At 36.9% G+C, this 18,933-nt stretch overlaps 1 protein-coding gene across 1 annotated transcript in view; it reads left to right on the top strand.

The window, feature by feature from the left end:
- LOC117325307 (nucleoprotein TPR-like) overlaps window positions 1–18,933 on the top strand; it is a 55,333-nt gene that overhangs the window by 14,364 nt on the left and 22,036 nt on the right. Inside the window, exons 17-38 of the mRNA XM_033881428.1 lie at window positions 245–346; window positions 569–653; window positions 1,086–1,139; window positions 2,728–2,915; window positions 3,770–3,848; window positions 4,653–4,796; window positions 6,612–6,785; window positions 7,196–7,336; window positions 8,406–8,516; window positions 8,829–8,898; window positions 9,481–9,567; window positions 10,827–10,921; window positions 11,523–11,565; window positions 13,838–13,935; window positions 14,525–14,659; window positions 14,898–14,972; window positions 15,406–15,483; window positions 16,278–16,388; window positions 16,687–16,796; window positions 16,909–17,056; window positions 17,375–17,512; window positions 18,648–18,832. Coding sequence (XP_033737319.1) covers window positions 245–346; window positions 569–653; window positions 1,086–1,139; window positions 2,728–2,915; window positions 3,770–3,848; window positions 4,653–4,796; window positions 6,612–6,785; window positions 7,196–7,336; window positions 8,406–8,516; window positions 8,829–8,898; window positions 9,481–9,567; window positions 10,827–10,921; window positions 11,523–11,565; window positions 13,838–13,935; window positions 14,525–14,659; window positions 14,898–14,972; window positions 15,406–15,483; window positions 16,278–16,388; window positions 16,687–16,796; window positions 16,909–17,056; window positions 17,375–17,512; window positions 18,648–18,832 — 2,451 coding nt within the window. The remainder of the gene's footprint in view (window positions 1–244; window positions 347–568; window positions 654–1,085; window positions 1,140–2,727; window positions 2,916–3,769; window positions 3,849–4,652; window positions 4,797–6,611; window positions 6,786–7,195; window positions 7,337–8,405; window positions 8,517–8,828; window positions 8,899–9,480; window positions 9,568–10,826; window positions 10,922–11,522; window positions 11,566–13,837; window positions 13,936–14,524; window positions 14,660–14,897; window positions 14,973–15,405; window positions 15,484–16,277; window positions 16,389–16,686; window positions 16,797–16,908; window positions 17,057–17,374; window positions 17,513–18,647; window positions 18,833–18,933) is intronic.

The following is an 18,933-nucleotide window of genomic DNA, read 5'->3' as shown; positions in this document are numbered from 1 at the left end:
GAACTATCACTCTAATATGTGGATTAGACTTTAACCATCACTCCCTTTTCGACCATCATATTGACTTCTTCCTCTAAACATCCTATTAAATAATCTGTGTGATATCATGCCAATGACTGGGTTCCCTTGACAGGAGATGTCCTTGTTCAATACCTGAGTTACAGGAAACACAGACTGATTTTGGTGAAGAACTAGGTTCAATATATACCTGACCTATACTCAGAGAAACCTTGATATGTTTTAGGACCATAGAGGATCTTCAGGTTCAGAATATACGCTTGTTGACAGTGATACGTGAACTCAGTGACAAACAGGAACAAGAGGAGAAGATGGCTACAGACTCAAAGTAATTGATTAATTCAGTTATTTATATGAAATAAATACTTTAAATTATATGAAAAATATAATTTGTTCTTTACTTTGATATACAAACTGTTTTGATGTTTTCTTTGATATACAAACTGTTTTGATGTTTATAGTGGTATAGCTTTGATAATTTGGTCAAAACAGTTTTAATTATTCTATAATTTTAATTCCTGGATCCCACATTTAATTTGGCTGATTTTAGAACAAAAGAGCTGAAAGAACAACTGGAGATTGCCAACTCAGAGATTCAAGAGTTGAAATCAAGTCGGGATAAACAAGTTAAAATGGTATGGGAAATTCAAGTCTTATGTTAATATGTGTCGTCTGTTGTGCGTTGTCTAATGGTTCGTAAACAATTTACATTTTCGACTTCTTAATAACAAAGAGGCCTAGAGACCTGATATTGGGCCTAAAGCATGCTGGGTGAAAGGCTATCAAGATTGTTCAAATGAATGACCTTGACTTTCATTCAAGGTCACAGTGGTCAAATATGTTAAAATCTTTCATTGACTTTTTTTCACTAAGCAAGAGGCCGCGTGATCTGATATTGAACATTTAGCATGCATTAGAACGACATGACCTCAAATCCAACGTCACAGGCTACAATCAAAACTCTTGTTTCTGTGCTGATTTCTGTCTGTACTTTGTATGGAGTTTACGTTCACACATATCATCATTAAGATTGTATTTCTGATTTAATATGTTCACTTCTTTACTAGGTGGAAAGTATTGTACGACAGCGAGATTTGTTTAAAGTGCTGAGCCAGTCAGGAGTAAGTAATAAAGAATTGTACCTATTACATCTGTTAATCAGAAAACTGTAAGGGACACATTAAACTGGAAATCTGATACATTTACTGTAGACATGTGTGGAAGTTGTTTTGGGAATTTCTATAAAAACCTACAAATTATTTCTAATTTTATAACTGATTAGTTGTTAGGTCATCTGACCCGAAGGGTCACGATGACCTATAGTCATCATGTTTCGTCCGTCGTCGTGCGCCGTCTGCCGTGCGTAAACTTTTCACATTTCAAACTTCTTCTCAAGTTCAACCAGTAGGATTGAGCTGAAACTTGCCTGAAATGATGCTGGGATGGTCCTGACCAAGTGTTGTTATTTTTCGGGTCACTCTGAAATCCAAGATGGCCGCCATTTTGAAAACACATTTGAAACTTCTTCTCAAGTTCCACTGGTGAGATTGAGCTGAAACTTGCCTGAAATGATCCTGGGATGGTCCTGAGGAAGTGTTGGTATTTTTCAGGTTGGTCAGAAATCCAAGATGGCCGCCATGGCAGCCATCTTGAAAAACACATTTTAAACTTCTTCTCCAGTTCTACTGGTGCGATTGAGCTGGAAATTGGTGAGGATGTTAAGGAAGGAGAGCCAATAAAGTGTTGTTATTTTTCGGCTTCGTAAAAACTTTGACATGGCAGCCACGGCAGCCATTTTGTAACATGATTGCGCAATCATGGTTCTTCTGAACAACACCTATTTCAAACTTCTTCTCAAATTCCATCAGTGGGATTCAGCTCTAACTTACCAGAAATGATCCTGAGATGGTCCTGACCAAGTGTTGTTATTTTTCAAGTTGTCAGAAATATAAGATAGCCGCCATGGCAACCATCTTGAAAAACACATTTTAAACTTCTTCTCCAGTTCCACTGGTGCCATTGAGCTGGAAATTGGTGAGGATGTTAAGGAAGGAGAGGCAACAAAGTGTTGTTATTTTTCGGCCTCGTAAAAACTTTGACATGGCAGCCATGGTGGCCATTTTGTAAAATGATTTCGCAATCATGGTTTTCCTGAACAACACATATTTCAAACTTCTTCTCAAATTCCACCAGTGGGATTCAGCTCTAACTTGCCAGAAATGATCCTGAGATGGTTCTGGCCAAGTGTTGTTATTTATTGGGTCAGTCAGAAATCCAAGATGGCCACCATGGCCAACAGTGCCACTAAACCTGCTACAGAGAATGCATACTACAATAGTATAAGGGTCTTTAATTTAGAGTCAGATGACCGTTAAGGCCCCTGGGCCTCTTGTATTTTTTTCAAACTATGCTGTCAGTGAAGGGATCTACATTAATTTTGTTATATCAAAGTTTATTAAATTTTTCCAAGTTTGAGTTAAAGTTTTTTCACTTTTTATAGATAAACATGGAATTTTGGAATGGAGATGTACCATATAATAAATTTGTGTTTTCAGAGATAAGGAAGTAAACTGTACACTTTTATGTATTTATAATCTGGATGATTTGAGCATTAATAACTTAAATTTATCTCCATTTTTGTTTTTTTGTTTGTTTTTTGTTTTGCTTTTTTTTTCAAAGCACATATTTTAGCATTGATAATTGTTGCAGATGACAGTGTCGCCATCTTCAATGACTGATGGAGATGAGATGAGTATGATAACTCCTGTTAAGAAGTCTCCTGTCGGGGTAAAACAGAGCCCGTCGTCGGATAAGGCCTTACAGGACATGAAAACTGCCCTGAATCAACTACAGGAGGACTTCAACAACTACAAGAAAGAGAAGAAAGTAAATGAAAAGTGAGTTTTATTGGATGTTCATTATATTGATATAAGACTCGGGTTATTGTGAGTGAACTAACATGGAATATTTCAATATAAGGTTCGGGTTATCGTGAGTGATGGAATATTTCAGTATAAGGTTCGGGTTATCGTGAGTGAACAAACGTGGAATATTTCAATATAAGGTTCGGGTTATCGTGAGTGATGGAATATTTCAGTATAAGGTTCGGGTTATCGTGAGTGATGGAATATTTCAGTATAAGGTTCGGGTTATCGTGAGTGATGGAATAGTTCAGTATAAGGTTCGGGTTATCGTGAGTGAACTAACGTGGAATATTTTGATATAAGACTCGGGTTATTGTGAGTGAACTAATGCGGAATACTTTGATATAAGACTCTGGTATTGTGAGTGAACTGATGCAGAATATTTTGATATAAGACTCTGGTATTGTGAGTGAATTAACATGGAATATGTTCCACTCACAAACCTTTGGCATTTGTGCTTTATTTGTTGAAATCACTAATCATGTTGTTGACTTGAACATATAATTTCTGAAAAAAAAAATTCATTTAAAATTAATCTGACTAGTTTAGAGACATTCCCGATTCTTCAATATGGAATTGTTCTATTTTTGAACCAACACAGGGACTCCAGTTAAAGTTATGTCTGATTCTCCCTCTGGCTATATTTAGAAGTTGATAAGCATCAGATACCTTCGTGACTTCTAGGATTTGGAGATCTGTTGAAGTGATGACTACATTCCTTCTGAAGACAACAGGAAAGCAGTAGAAATTGAACAAACTAGTCTGATCTACAAGTTACAATACTAAATGTTACATGAATAAGCTCTGATTATATGTTTTCTTCATAGGATCATGGATGAAGAATTAGAGAAATACAGAAATGGTTTGTCTTCCATGACTGTCCAGAATGCAAAGATGTCCTCTCAGGCAAGTGACATGTATATTTGGCCAATGTTAACTCATTTGCTGAACATGGCTATGTTTTAAATACAATACCATCAGAAATATTTAATGTTGGGGTAAGTGATTCATTGCTGAGTAGTTATAAGTAGAGGTAATTTTGTTATGGTGGCAGAAACATTTTCCTTCCAAATTTACTGAAAGATTTCTGTTTGGGAATGAAACACACAGTGTTAAACAAACCTTTCTGACGTTTTTGACTTCAAGGAAATTCTGTAATTTCTTTAATTCTGATATTATTGACACTTTAGTGTTGGATTCTCCTATCTTTGTTAGATAGGAACAATTTGTCTGGTTTCACTGTACCAATGACTGATTAGATACTGTCATTGTTAGATAGGAACAAATTGTCTGGTTTCACTGTACCAATGACTGATTAGATACTGTCTTTGTTAGATAGGAACAAATTGTCTGGTTTCACTGTACCAATGACTGATTAGATCCTGTCTTTGTTAGATAGGAACAAATTGTCTGGTTTCACTGTACCAATGACTGATTAGATCCTGTCATTGTTAAATAGGAACAAATTGTCTGGTTTCACTGTACCAATGACTAATTAGATCCTGTCTTTGTTAGATAGGAACAAATTGTCTGGTTTCACTGTACCAATGACTAATTAGATCCTGTCTTTGTTAGATAGGAACAAATTGTCTGGTTTCACTTTACCAATGACTGATTAGATACTGGTTTCATGAAAAAAAATTAATACAACATCCAAGATTTGTTTGACGTTATGCTAAAACAATGTGATAATTTGTATTTTGTTTTTAGGTGGACTATTCTGCAGAGAAGTACAAAGTGTTACAAAGTAATGCGGAAGGCTACAGGAAGGAGATAGCAGCACTGCGAGACAAAGTACAGAAGTATTCGGCTAGTGTCGCCAAACACGAACAAACCATCAATATTCTCAGACAGGTAGGCTCTGTAGAAAGTTAATCAACTTGATATCTGTTAACAGTAATTATATTTATCCTCTAGATAACTATCTGTTTATTTTGTTTGATGATTTACATCAAGATTCTTTTTGATTGAGTACCCCCTAGGTAGAGAAATAATTCTTAGATTAAGAAAGACTTAAATGGATATGTTCTCATTCAACCAAATTGGCAGAGAGTTCTGAAGTGTTGCCAGCCTCCGATGATGAAAAATTAGATGTGGTGCTGATAACACAATCTAGAATATCTCTCAGATGATCTACAACCTCCAGATAACCAGTTGGCAATTAATTTTATGGTCTTGTATTCAGGAAAGCCATTGTGCATATAGTTCTTTGAGAATTGTTTCTTCAAATGGAAACAGCTTGATGTTGTTAAAACTTAACAAAACGCTAAAAAAAGACTACCTTTTATATTAGATTAATATTAATTACACCAACTCTTTGATTGTCCCACTTGTGACTTAATTACACCAACTCTTTGATTGTTCCACTTGTGACTTAATTACACCAACTCTTTGATTGTTCCACTTGTGACTTAATTACACCAACTCTTTGATTGTTCCACTTGTGACTTAATTACACCAACTCTTTGATTGTTCCACTTGTGACTTAATTACACCAACTCTTGATTGTTCCACTTGTGACTTAATTACACCAACTCTTTGATTGTCCCACTTGTGACTTAATTACACCAACTATTTGATTGTTCCACTTGTGACTTAATTACACCAACTATTTGATTGTTCCACTTGTGACTTAATTACACCAACTATTTGATTGTTCCACTTGTGACTTAATTACACCAACTATTTGATTGTTCCACTTGTGACTTAATTACACCAACTATTTGATTGTTCCACTTGTGACTTAATTACACCAACTCTTTGATTGTTCCACTTGCGACTTAATTACACCAACTCTTTGATTGTTCCACTTGTGACTTAATTACACCAACTCTTTGATTGTTCCACTTGTGACTTAATTACACCAACTCTTTGATTGTTCCACTTGTGACTGGCTGTAATGTCACTGGCAGTAAACATTTTACACAAATCTTGTTATAACATTCTCACACAATGGATCTTTCGTAATGCAAATGTTTAAAATGTTTTGTCAACTGTCATATTTTAAACTTCTTGAGTTCAACTGGTGCCATCATGTTGGAAATTTGTGGTGATGTTAAGGAAGGGAAGCTGGCAAAGTGTTATTTTTAGGTCATGTAAAAAATTTGATATGACAAAAATTGTAACCATTTTGTGACATGATTGCGCAATAATGGTTTTCCTTAACAACACCTATTTCAAAGTTATTCTTAAGTTTCACAAGTGGGACTGAGCTCTTACTTGCCTGAAATGATCTTGGAAAGGTTCTTATCAAGTGCTTTTATTTTTCGGGTCTGTCTGAAATTCCAAGATGGCCACCATCTTGAAAACCACATTTTGAACTTCTCCAATTCTGCTGGTGCCATTTAACTGGAAATCAGTGGGAATTTTAAAGAAGGGAAGTCAGCAAGGTGTTGTTACCACCAGTGGGATTCAGCTCTAACTTTACTGAATTGGTCCTGAGATTTTCCTGGACAAGTGTTATTTTCAGTTGCTCAGTAACCAGGAGTATGCATATTACATTAGTACAAGGGTCTGTTTAAATTAGATTACGGTTGAGGTCCATGGGGCCCCTTGTCTTGTCTTCCAGCACTAATGTATTTGCATACCCCAGATATAATAATAACTTCCTACCATTCAATATTGCATTGTAGCTGTTTATGATTAAGTTTGGTCAACTTTATATTTTAGGATCTGATGTCATCCAAGGAGAACTTCGCCCGCTCAGATACCCAGGCACAAAATCTACGCATAGAAAAGGAGTTGTTGAAGCAGTCTGAGCAACGTCTTCTGCAAGATATTGAGTCAATGAGGCGAGAGAGACATTCCCAGGCCATGCTGATGGCTAACCTAGAAGCTATCAAGGTGACTGGACGGGAAAGTTATAATGATATACTGTATATTGCATTATCATACCAAGCTTCTTTGCCTTTGATGTGTAGAACATTAAGGCCTCAGAGAAAGAAAAATTCTGTATCAGTTGCATGTTTGAATTAAGGAGTCAACAAAAATTCTATCAATTTTTTTATCATGGTCTTCAAAAAGCTTGAAATGAATTTTGTTGAAAGGATCTTGCATGTGTAAGAGCAAGAGTAATTGACTACAGGAGAGTAGTCAAAGTGCTCTCTTAAACAAATAAGAATAAGAAGTGAAGAAGTGAAATTGCTATACAATGAAAGTGCGGTCTGTTTATGATAAAATCAAGGACCTAAAAATCAGTCAGAATCCACTTGTATAAAACATACTGTATTTGGTCTTGTTGTTTGCCTGAACAGAATAATATAGAGCGTTCAGAATCGGAGACGAGGAACAGATACACCAATAAGATTGAAGCTCTGGAGATGGAGAACAGTAACCTGACAAGGAAACTCCACTCAGCTCAGGATGAGCAGAAGACCATAACAACCATCTTTGAGGTGAGTGAAGAAATAGCAGACCTTGACCAACTTTCAATGTCACAGGGGTCAAACAAAATCTTTAAACAACCTCTTCTTAACCAAAGGTCCCAGAGTCATGTGTTGGCATAAAGGGCTACCAGTTTTGTTCACATGAATGACCTTGACCTTCCTTCAAGATCAAAGAGCTCAATTGTGTCAAAATCTTTAAAAGACAACTCCTTAATAACCAAGATACCCAGACACCTGGTATTGGGCGATTATTAGTAGCATTTTGGGATGAATGACTACCAAGGTCACAGAGGTCAAATGTATGAAATATTTAAATGACTTCCTCTCAATACTGGTACTAAAATACGTCCAGGTCCGGATATTGATCAAGTAGCATGCTGAGTTGTAGAGCTACCAATTTTGTTCAAGTGAATGACCCTGTTCTACTTTCAAGGTCATAGGTCAAATGTGTTTAAATAATTAAATGATTTTTTTCTCAATAGCCAAGAGGCTCAGGGTCATTATATTGGGCTTGTAGCATGCCGGGATACAGGGCTACCAAGTTTATTCAAATGAATGACATTGGTCTACTTTCAAAGTCTTAGGGATCAAATGTGTTAAATGTTTATTGGAAAGTAAAACATCATCTATCATTGTACATACCAGACATCAGTTGACCACTTAGGCCCTAGGCATCTAGTTTGTCTTCATTGATGGGTCATTTCATGTTTGTATAGAATCTAGGTTGTATTTAAAATTATTTCCTTTATTTTGCAAATATTGTGTTCATTTTGTGATAATTACTTCTTCAATGTAAATTTTCATATTCTGCAACTGGTAAAATGTAGGGGAAATGTAGAATGTACATAGTGTGAGTTGTACTGCTTTGTGTATATATGAGTGATCCTGATTTTGCTAAATTTCTGAAACTGAAACTTGATTTTATTTCGATCTTGATTTGGAAGCTTTTTAATCTGCACTGAAAATAAAACTCAAAATGGCATTAAAAATTCAAGATAATGCAAAGTATAATGAAAATGGACTGACCTTAACTGTTTTTGTACATTATACATGACAAGACATTATATTTTTCTGTCAGAGTCAAATAAAAGAAATCCGCAGTCAGTTGGAACAGGAGCTGTCGAATCATGAGGTAGACAAGAAACACATCCGAGCTGTACAACAGGAACTGGAGGGTGTGAAGGGCCAGGTCAGTCTACACCCAACTCCTATGTAGAATTTATGAATGTTTACAGTATTGGCAGGAAATCTTCAGTATCAAAAACACCTAGAAATGACATTAAATTTTATACTTTATGTAACTCCTGGTATTAAATTCTGATTGGTGATTGTAAGTAATGATAGGGGTATTTTTTATGGCAAGTTACACGAAGATATTTTGTAAGAGAAAATAAATATAATTACCTGAGATAGAAATACATGTAATAAAAGATAAAAGTAAATTCCAACAGATTTTAATATGTACTTTGTCAGGATCTGTTAACATAAAAATTTGTTTTAGTTGGGAGCGGCCGAGGCAAAGTTAGCATCAGCAGAGATGAGACTTGCCAATACTTCAGCCAATGTCACAGGTTTGTTTTATCAGTTCATATGCCACTGTTTTAATCAAAGCTTCATAAATCATTGTTACATGTGAAACTTCTGATCAACATTAAAATTTCCCAAATTCATACAAATTCCAACTGGTTACCATGTTCATGAATAATCAGAAAATTTTGTCTAAAGGTAACTCTTTTTAAAGGACATTAGGATGATAAAGTACATAATCAATATGACTTGTACAGGATGTACTTGAGATATAATTTGAATTCCTTCAGGATTGACTTACCTATGTGGAATGTGGAAAAAAATTGTTGCACCCTGAAACATTTGGTGTAGGGTATGAGATCAGTTGTCTTTAGTGTGTATGTGTGTTGATACACAGTTGTCTTTAGTGTATATTTGTGTTGATAGACTCCACTGGTATAAAATCAGTTGTCTTTAGTGTGTATTTGTGTTGATAGACTCCGCTGGTATAAAATCAGTTGTCTTTAGTGTGTATTTGTGTTGATAGACTCCGCTGGTATGAAATCAGTTGTCTTTAGTGTAAATCTGTGTTGATAGACTCCGCTGGTATAAAATCAGTTGTCTTTAGTGTAAATCTGTGTTGATAGACTCCGCTGGTATGAACACTGAGATCATGAGTGAAGAGTTGAAGGACCTACAGTCTCAACTAGAACAGTCTCAACAAGCTGTCAGCAGTAAGTATCTCATCCCAGTTATATAACATATCCGTACCAGAATATTACCATGTTCAAATGTAAAGGTTCCTCAGTGTCATTCTCAATGGTAGATAAGTTAATTTCAGATACTGTAAATCACTTAAATTTCGCGTGGGATTTATTTTCGCGTTAATTCGCGAGGAGAGTCAAACGCGAATTCAAATCCCTCGCGAATATTTGTATAAGAATGACAAGAATGCTAAGTGGCGTCCATTTTGAATCTACCGTAATCTTTAGTTGGTGAGCAAACATCGCCGTTAAAATACTGATAGAATGATAAATTATATACTTATATCAGAGTGTGTTTTTATATTACAAAACACCAAAATTTCACACACACAAAAAAACCCACTGAATACTTATATTGTGGTTGAACTCCGACTTCATTAACTACATGTAAAACGTAGTCTAGAAGTTAGTTTAAGTTTAAAAATTACGGTCCCGAGGATCCCGGATGGTCACCCAGAATACGTCGTACGTTATTACCCACGCTGTTGTAAGTTATGTAAGGTTACATGTATACATAGCACTTCACATCGCTTGATTCTCAAAAAGATATTTACCATAACAAAGTTGAAATCAAACAAATTATTTATTTAATTCAAACATTCAGAGTAAATAATCACCTGGAGTATAAATCATTCACAATAGACTGTCCCAAGAACTGTTCTTCGGTATCAGTGTATACATATGTACGTTAATTACAATGTACGTTAACTCACAACCTATTGTAGTCCCGTCATCTTCCAGGCACCATTTAGCATGTATACAGCATAATACAGGTACGGTAAATACAATTCAGTATAACCAGACACCGATATCACATGAATGAATCACATGACATTTCTTGTACTGTCACATGACTCTCATAAACAAAATGGCTACCAACATGGAAAAATCGCCGATCTGTTAACGTCATTCGCGAATTTAAAGTCATTATGAGATCAGAATTCGCGAAATTATGTATTCGCGAATGAGTCAAATTAGGTGAGTTCGCGAAATTAAGTACTCGCGAAATATAAGTGATTTACAGTATTTACCATTGTTTTCGTGGCTCATTGATTATAACATCACTACATATTGATCGTTTTATTATTTACTACTTAAGGGTTTATGTTCCCATAGATTTTAAGGTATTCAAGATTTTAGGGAGGAGAAGGGGGGAGTGTTTAAATCACACTCACTTTGACTGACTGCACCTGTCAGGTTCAGTAAAGATATTTGATGTTTCTTTACAGTGCTTCGAGATCAACTCAACAAATCCCAGGATCATGTGGCTAATTACAAGGCCATAGCTGATGGCCTCCAGAAAACCATGGATGAACAGTCAATGGTGAAATTTCAGTTTTCAGGGTTATTGTAAAAAAAAAAAGAAAAGAAAGGGGGGAGGGGTTATCAGATGACATTAAAAGATCTGATATTGGGTCTGTAGCATGCTAAATTTGGGCTACCAGGTTTGTTGAAAGAGTGACATTTACTTACATTCAGGGTCTCAGGGGTCAAATAGGCTAAAATCTTTAAATGACTTCTTTTCAATGAACAAGACACCCAGAAATATGATATTGGGTGAGTAGTATTCTGAAATAAAGGGCCTCAATATTGATCTAAATGAATAAACCTAGCCTACTCTTATATTTTAATCAAGTGATTTTCAAATTTGCATCCGTATGTTGCATTAGAAGCAGGTGAGCAATAAAGGCCCATTGAGCCTCTTGTCATATTAAAACTATTGGGTCTCTTTCTAAAGATGTAAGATCATGTAACCTTAGTCCCATTGAAGTTAGGCTAATGTGTTGATACATGTACATTCATTTTATGTTGTTTTCTTAATATGCAATATCTTATCCCAATACTTTGTCCAAATTTATCTTTCATATGTTGGTGTTCTGTTAACTTTATACTTTTATGTGTAAATTTGAATTAATGTTTTCCAGGCAAACAAGCAGTTTGAGCAGAAATTTGAAGAAATGTTAGAAGGTTTGTTTAATTACATATATCTACCAAGATGTAACCATTTTAATGTGTTGCCCCAACATTGCATTGCATGTTTCTTTTCTGTCTAAATCTGTCCTTACAATACCTTGGTTAGACACTTGTGTTTAGATCTATAAAAATCTACGCCTAAAATCCAGAGTCATTTAAAATCATATATTATTATATTATAAGGAGCACTGTACCATATATCAAATGTAGGTCACTGTGATGGTCACTGTACCATGTATCAAATGTAGGTCACTGACATGTCTAACTTTACTGAATTTGAGTAGAAATTGTTTGTTTTTTTATCTATTTCTTCAGTTAACATTTCCAAGTTAATAGCCAATAAGTTGATATTGTTGGATATGTGGTTTTTAATTTTTATATAACATTAATGTTATAAATGTGTGTTCTTTAAAATTTGAGATTGTTTTCCTGAGATTAATATAATCCAGAAACATCATATGTGATTGGATTTTATCCACAACAAGTATGAAGATATTTCCTTCTTTGTATGAAACTTGGAAGTTATTGTGTTTGAATTATTAGGTCATCTGACCCAAAGGGTCAGGATGACCTATAGTCATCGTGCTTCATCCGTCGTCGTCCGCCGTGCGCCGTGCGCCGTGCGCCGTCCGTAAACTTTTTCTTTCAAAACGCTACTCCTCCTTAACGCTTGGGTGGATTACTTCCAAATTTGGTTTGAAGCATCATTGGGAGAGGGCAATCATATTTTATATAAATGAGGCTGGTCTGACCCCTGGGGCCAGAAGGGCGGGGCCCCAGAAAGGGAACTTAGGTGAATATTGCTATAAAATCCTACTCCTGCTTTACCCTTGGGTGGATTACAACTAAATTTGGTGTGAAACATCATTGAGGGAGGGCGGTCATATTTTATATAAATGAAGTTGGTGTGACTCCTGGGGCCTGAGGGGCGGGGCCCCAAAAGGGTAACTTTGATGAAATTTTGCTATAAAATCCTACTCGTCCTTAACCCTTTGGTGGATTTCAACCAGATATTGTGTGAAACATCATTGGGGGAGGGTGGTCATATTTTATATAAATGAGGCTGGTGTGGCCCCTGGGGCCAGAGGGGCGGGGCCCCAAAAGGGGAACTTTGATGAAATTTTGCTATAAAATCCTACTCCTCCTTAACCCTTTGGTGGATTTCATCAAGATATGGTGTGAAACATCATTGGGGGAAGGTGGTCATATTTTATATAAATGAGGCTGGTGTGGCCCCTGGGGCCTGAGGGGCAGGGCCCCAAATGGGGAACTTTGATGAAATTTTGCTAAAAAATCCTACTCCTCCTTAACCCTTTGGTGGATTTCAACAAGATATGGTGTGAAACATCATTGGGGGAAGGTGGTAATATTTTATATAAATTAGGCTGGTGTGGCCCCTGGGGCTAGAAGGGCAGGGCCCCAAAAGGGGAACTTTGATGAAATTTTGCTTTAAAATACTACTCCTCCTAACCCCCATAGTGAATTATTACCAAATTTGGTGTGAAACATCATTGGAGGAGGACAATCATATTTTATATAAATGAGGCTGGTTTGACCCCTAGGGCCAGAGGGGCGGGGCCCCAAAAGGGGAACTTTGGTGAATTTTGCTATAAATCCTACTTCTCTCTAACCCTTGGGTGGATTAATATGAAATATGGTGTGAAACATCCTTTGGGAAGGGTGGTCATATTTTATATAAACGAGGCTAGTGTGACCCCTGGGGCCTGAGGGGCAGGGCCCCAAAAGGGGAACTTTGGTGAATATTTGCTGTTAAATCCTAATCCTCCCTAACCTTTTGGTGGATTACAACCTAATTTGATGTGAAACATAAGGTGACGGCAATCATATTTTTTAATGAGACAGGTCTGACCCCTGGGGAAAAAAAGATGGGGCAAAAGGAGCGCTTAGGTTAAACATTTCTTAAAAATGCAATTCCTCCTTAATGCCTTAATTGATTACAACCATATTTAGTATGAAACATCATTGGGGAAAGGCAATCCTAATTGATATAAATGAGTCTTGTCTGACCCATTGAGACAGAGGGGCATGCCCCAAAAATGGGAACTTGGCTAAAATTTTGTTTTATGATGCTGCTCTTCCTGGACAAGCTAAATGGATAAAAACCAAATTTGATCTAAAACATAACTGGCTGCGATAAATAATTTATGGTAATAATGCTGGATTGAGGGGTGTGTCCCTGCTGTAAGTGTAAGTGTTTGTCAGATGACCGTTAAGGCCCATGGGCCTCTTGTATTTATCATTACAGCTAAAAAACATGCTGAGAAAAGGACAGAGGATTTGGAGAATGAGCACCAAGCTTTACTGAACGAGAACATCCGTGTATCAGAGGAGAGTCACAAGCTGGTCAGTAACTTTTGATGTAATCCTTAGGAATGTCTGAACTTCATTTATCCACTAAACCTTCATTTATCCTCTAAACCTTCCATCTCCCAACATCTGTCTGAACCTTCATTTATCCACCAAACCTTCATACCCCAACATCTGTTTGAACTTAATTTATCCACTAAACCTTCATCTTCCCACATCTGTTGTTTTTGTTCCTAGACAAATCTACATATGAACTAGATTTTCAGTAGATATGTAGTATTCCTTCTGGTTAAGTTAGAAGATTGGTACCAAATACATCAGATTACTGATATCCACTAGTTAGTTGACAGTTATTGAATACTACTGAGGGCCACAGTGATCATAGGGTTAAATCATTAACAGTGATTGGCTGTACACAAAGGATGCTTTCCTCTCACAAGCTATTAATACCATGAAATTATTTACACTTTATATTAGTAGAAAATATTAGCTTTTATTTCAGTATAATAGTTTTGATTACACATTAAATATTTCAACAGTTTCTTTTTGATAAACAGTGAATTTTTATTGAGAAATCAAGCATGTTTGAATTGTCCTTGTTAATGAGAGTCTGATTTTTGTTTAGAATGCTGATCTGAGGAAGCAGCTGGCTTGTCTACAGAATGAGCTGCAGGAAGCTGTACAGCGACGAGAGGATGCCATCGCCAAGGAGGCAAAGGCCATCCAGGAAAATCGCTCTCAAACAAACCTGGCTTCAGAGGTCAGTATGATTACTATGGACAGTGTTAAGGGCCAAATAGTTAAAACATCCTGAAATTGGTTACTTACTGAAATCTGAAGTGAATTTTGGTTTATCAGTCTGAGTGTTTGTTCTGATGATTATATCCCAGACAAGATTTAACAGTTTTGGAATGATTGTATGATGCATTTGTTTTGTGACAAGTCTGCAGGGTTTAGGTTAAAAGTTCATGTGAATGAAGTGAATGTTTAAAATCCAGGTCCAAGATAAGTACCAGAGAGAACTGATACTACACGCAGCTGATGTTGAGGCCCTGACAACCATCAAGAAACAGGTAGGAGGGTGGTACCTTGGTGTCGGGAGAGTACTCATTAGTATGGCACATTCATGGATATATTTACTAGATTCCTAGTCATAATGGTCAAAATTTTATTTCATAGTTTTCGGCAACGTACATTTGTTTGTCTAAAAATGAAAATAGATGGTCTCGAGTCAGAATTTAGCTATTACCATAAATTTGCATGAATAATGAGCACATTTTTTCAAAAACTGATAAGTGAAAAAATCAATTGTGCACTATATGCAGATGCGTAAAAAGCATTAAATACAAGATGAATGATAGAGGCCAATTTTGCGTGTTGTTAAAAAAGACAGAATAAATGTAATTGATAGAATTTGCAATTACATTACATTAAACAGCAAGATCGTTTTGCATCTTTATGTTCTTACTCGGGTTAATACAACATTGATTTTAAATTATTTTTTAGATGGAAGAATTTAACGAAAAGTTTGCTACTGAGCAGGAATGTCGTGTAAAAGCAGAGAAAGTACTAGAGGAATCCAAGGTAATGATAACAGACTAATATCACAGGGATCAGACTAATATCACAGGGATCAGACTAATATCACAGGGATCAGTCTAATATCACAGGGATCAGACTAATATCACAGGGATCAGTCTAATATCACAGGGATCAGACTAATATCACAGGGATCAGACTAATATCACAGGGATCAGTCTAATATCACAGGGATCAGACTAATATCACAGGGATCAGACTAATATCACAGGGATCAGTCTAATATCACAGGGATCAGACTAATATCACAGGGATCAGACTAATATCACAGGGATCAGTCTAATATCACAGGGATCAGACTAATATCACAGGGATCAGACTAATATCACAGGAATCAGACTAATATCACAGGGATCAGACTAATATCACAGGGATCAGTCTAATATCACAGGGATCAGGCTAATATCACAGGGATCAGACTAATATCACAGGGATCAGTTGGTGTGGAGTTAAAAAGCACTTTATCTGAAGGGCATGAGGCCCGAGATAGTACCACAACTTATATTGTAACTGATAGAAAATGTTAAGGCCAAGATAGATGATATCTTATATTGTAACTAATAGAATATGTTAAGGTCAAGGGGTAATATCTTATATTGTAACTAATAGAATATGTTAAGGTCAAGGGGTAATATCTTATATTGTAACTAATAGAAAATGTTAAGGCCAAGATGGATGATATCATTTCGAAACCAATTAATCTAAATCATGTGCATTCATTGATAGAACCAAGCTGTCCATACAAATAAGTTTTCATGTTTCAACATATGTTTTAACAGGGGTCTTGGCTTGAGCAGGAGAAAACTATCAGAACAGAGAATTCTCGTCTGCAGAAGAGGATCCAAGATTTTTCACAACAGAATAACCTTTTACATCAACAAATAGAGAAGGTATGCTTTGTAAAGTTCAGATTGAACATCAATGTGATGAAGCACATTAAAAAAATGTGACAAGTATTATAATAGACTACTGAGTACTTTTACTTCAACTTCAACTTAAAAGACATATTTACTAAACCCGTTTTAATCACTCCATGGGGATACTGGACCAGGTGTAGTTTATGTATTTCTGTAATACTTACCATTAAAACCTAGAGGCAGTAAAGCTGGTAAAGTGAGTTTATACCAGAATCAGTCACATGAAGTAATGCTCATTTACACTATTAACAAAATGGTTTGATTCCTTCAGATGAGTCGTGATGTAGTGGCTGTCCAACAGTCTGTATCCCGTAATGAGTCCTTCTCGTCTAATTCTGAGGACACTGCCAAGTCGTCAGAACAACTGCTGGAAGTGGTTAAGTGAGTACTTACCTTAAAGTCTGTACAAAGCTATGTAATGTATGAAGTAGTGAAAGGTTTTGATACCCTGCTGAAGAAAGAAATGATAGTCTTTCTGTAACTTTTTTTACAGATTCTTACGTCGTGAGAAGGAGATTGCGGAAACAAAACTAGAGATTGTACAGTCAGAATCTAAGACTGTCCGTCAGCAGCTTGAGCGTGTACAGCGGTCCCTGGAGGAAGCTAACGATGCTGTGCGTGAGGAGAGAGAACATTCTCAGGTGAGTGCTACATGAGTTTTATTTGATAACTTAATACCAGTCTCTTCTAGTCTATTCTAGTCTCTTGGCATCAACAGCAGCAAATATTCTGCTCAGCCATGCGCAAAATCCTCAATTATAGATCTAATTTACATAAGTGTGTGATGTGAACCAAAAATCTTCATTGAAATATTCATTATTAAATTAGCATAAAAAGCAAAGTTGATCTTGCTTTACATGTAATGTTTTGCTGAATTAACATTTTTTTTTGCATGTTTCAATCTGTTTCTCAGAAGAACTTCAGTCTCTTGTAAGAGTCCGTCATGTCTTTTATTTCAGACAAACCTACAGACAGCAGCCCAACATGCGGAGTTGATGAGGAAGGTGGAGAACCTGAACTTACTTACAGACAGTAACCGTCTACTGCGGGATGAGAAAACTAAACTCGAGCAGCAGGTCCAGACCTTGGAGGCTAAGGTAGGGTGAACACTTGTTTGTAGTCGTATCCAGACCTTGGAGGCTAAGGTAGGGTGAAAACTTGTTTGGAGTCGTGTCCGGACCTTTGAGACCATGGTATGGTAAGAACTTGTTTTAAGTTAGGTCTATACCTTGGAGGCCAAAGTAAGGTAAAAACTTCTTTGAAGTCAGATCCAAAGTAGGGTGAAAACTTGAGTGTAGTGAGGTCACAGGGAAGAGTGAACACTTGTGTGTAGCGAGGTCCTAATGAATGGTGAAAACTTGTGTGTAGTGAGGTCCCAAGGAAGGGTGAACACTTGTGTGTAGTGAAGTCCCAGGGAGGGGTGAACATTTGTGTGTAGTGAGTTCCTAGGGAAGGGTGAAAACCTGGGTGTAGTGAGGTCCTAATGAAGGGTGAACATTTGTGTGTAGTGTGGTCCCAAGGAAGGGTGAAAACTTAAGTGTAGTGAGGTCCCAGGGAAGGGTGAACACTTGTGTGTAGTGAGGTCCTAATGAAGGGTGAACACTTGTGTGTAGTGAGGTCCCAAGGAAGGGTGAACACTTGTGTGTAGTGAGGTCCCAAGGAAGGGTGAACACTTGTGTGTAGTGAAGTCCCAGGGAGGGGTGAACATTTGTGTGTAGTGAGTTCCTAGGGAAGGGTGAAAACCTGGGTGTAGTGAGGTCCTAATGAAGGGTGAACATTTGTGTGTAGTGTGGTCCCAAGGAAGGGTGAAAACCTGGGTGTAGTGAGTTCCCAGGGAAGGGTGAACACTTGTGTGAAGTGAAGTCCCAAGGAAGGGTGAAAACTTGTGTGTAGTGAGGTCCCAAGGAAGGGTGAACACTTGTGTGTAGTGAAGTCCCAGGGAGGGGTGAACACTTGTGTGTAGTGAAGTCCCAGGGAGGGGTGAACACTTGTGTGTAGTGAAGTCCCAGGGAGGGGTGAACACGTGTGTAATGAGGTCCCAGGGAGGGGTGAACACTTGTGTGTAGTGAGGTCCTAATGAAGGGTGGAAACCTGGGTGTAGTGAGGTCCTAAGGTATTATTTTTCAACGCATCTTCTTTATCATCATGGTAGATCTAGAGCAGGAAAAAAAAAACTTCCTTTTAACCTGTGGTAAATAATAGCTGACAACACAAATTGTATATATTTTTCAGATGGTGACTCTGGAGCAGAGCATTGATCCTTTACAATCCAGTGTGAGAGACTCACAGTCCCACCGAGATGCTATTGGGGCCGAAAGAGATGCTCTAAAGAATGAAGTGGAAAGATGGAAGTCTCGTACAAATCACCTTATAGAACAGGCCAACAGGACAGATCCCGAGGAACACAGGAAACTCATGTTAGTATTTATAGAATATATTAATAGTCTGAACTATAAGTATTAATTAATAGAATCAAGTATAAGTATTAAGGTCAAATTCCAAAGGAAGCGATAATAGT

The sequence above is a fragment of the Pecten maximus genome, chromosome 4 (assembly GCF_902652985.1).
Source record: "Pecten maximus chromosome 4, xPecMax1.1, whole genome shotgun sequence".
In the NCBI taxonomy this organism is placed as follows: Eukaryota; Metazoa; Mollusca; class Bivalvia; order Pectinida; family Pectinidae; genus Pecten; species Pecten maximus.
This window is presented reverse-complemented; position numbering and strand designations above follow the sequence as displayed.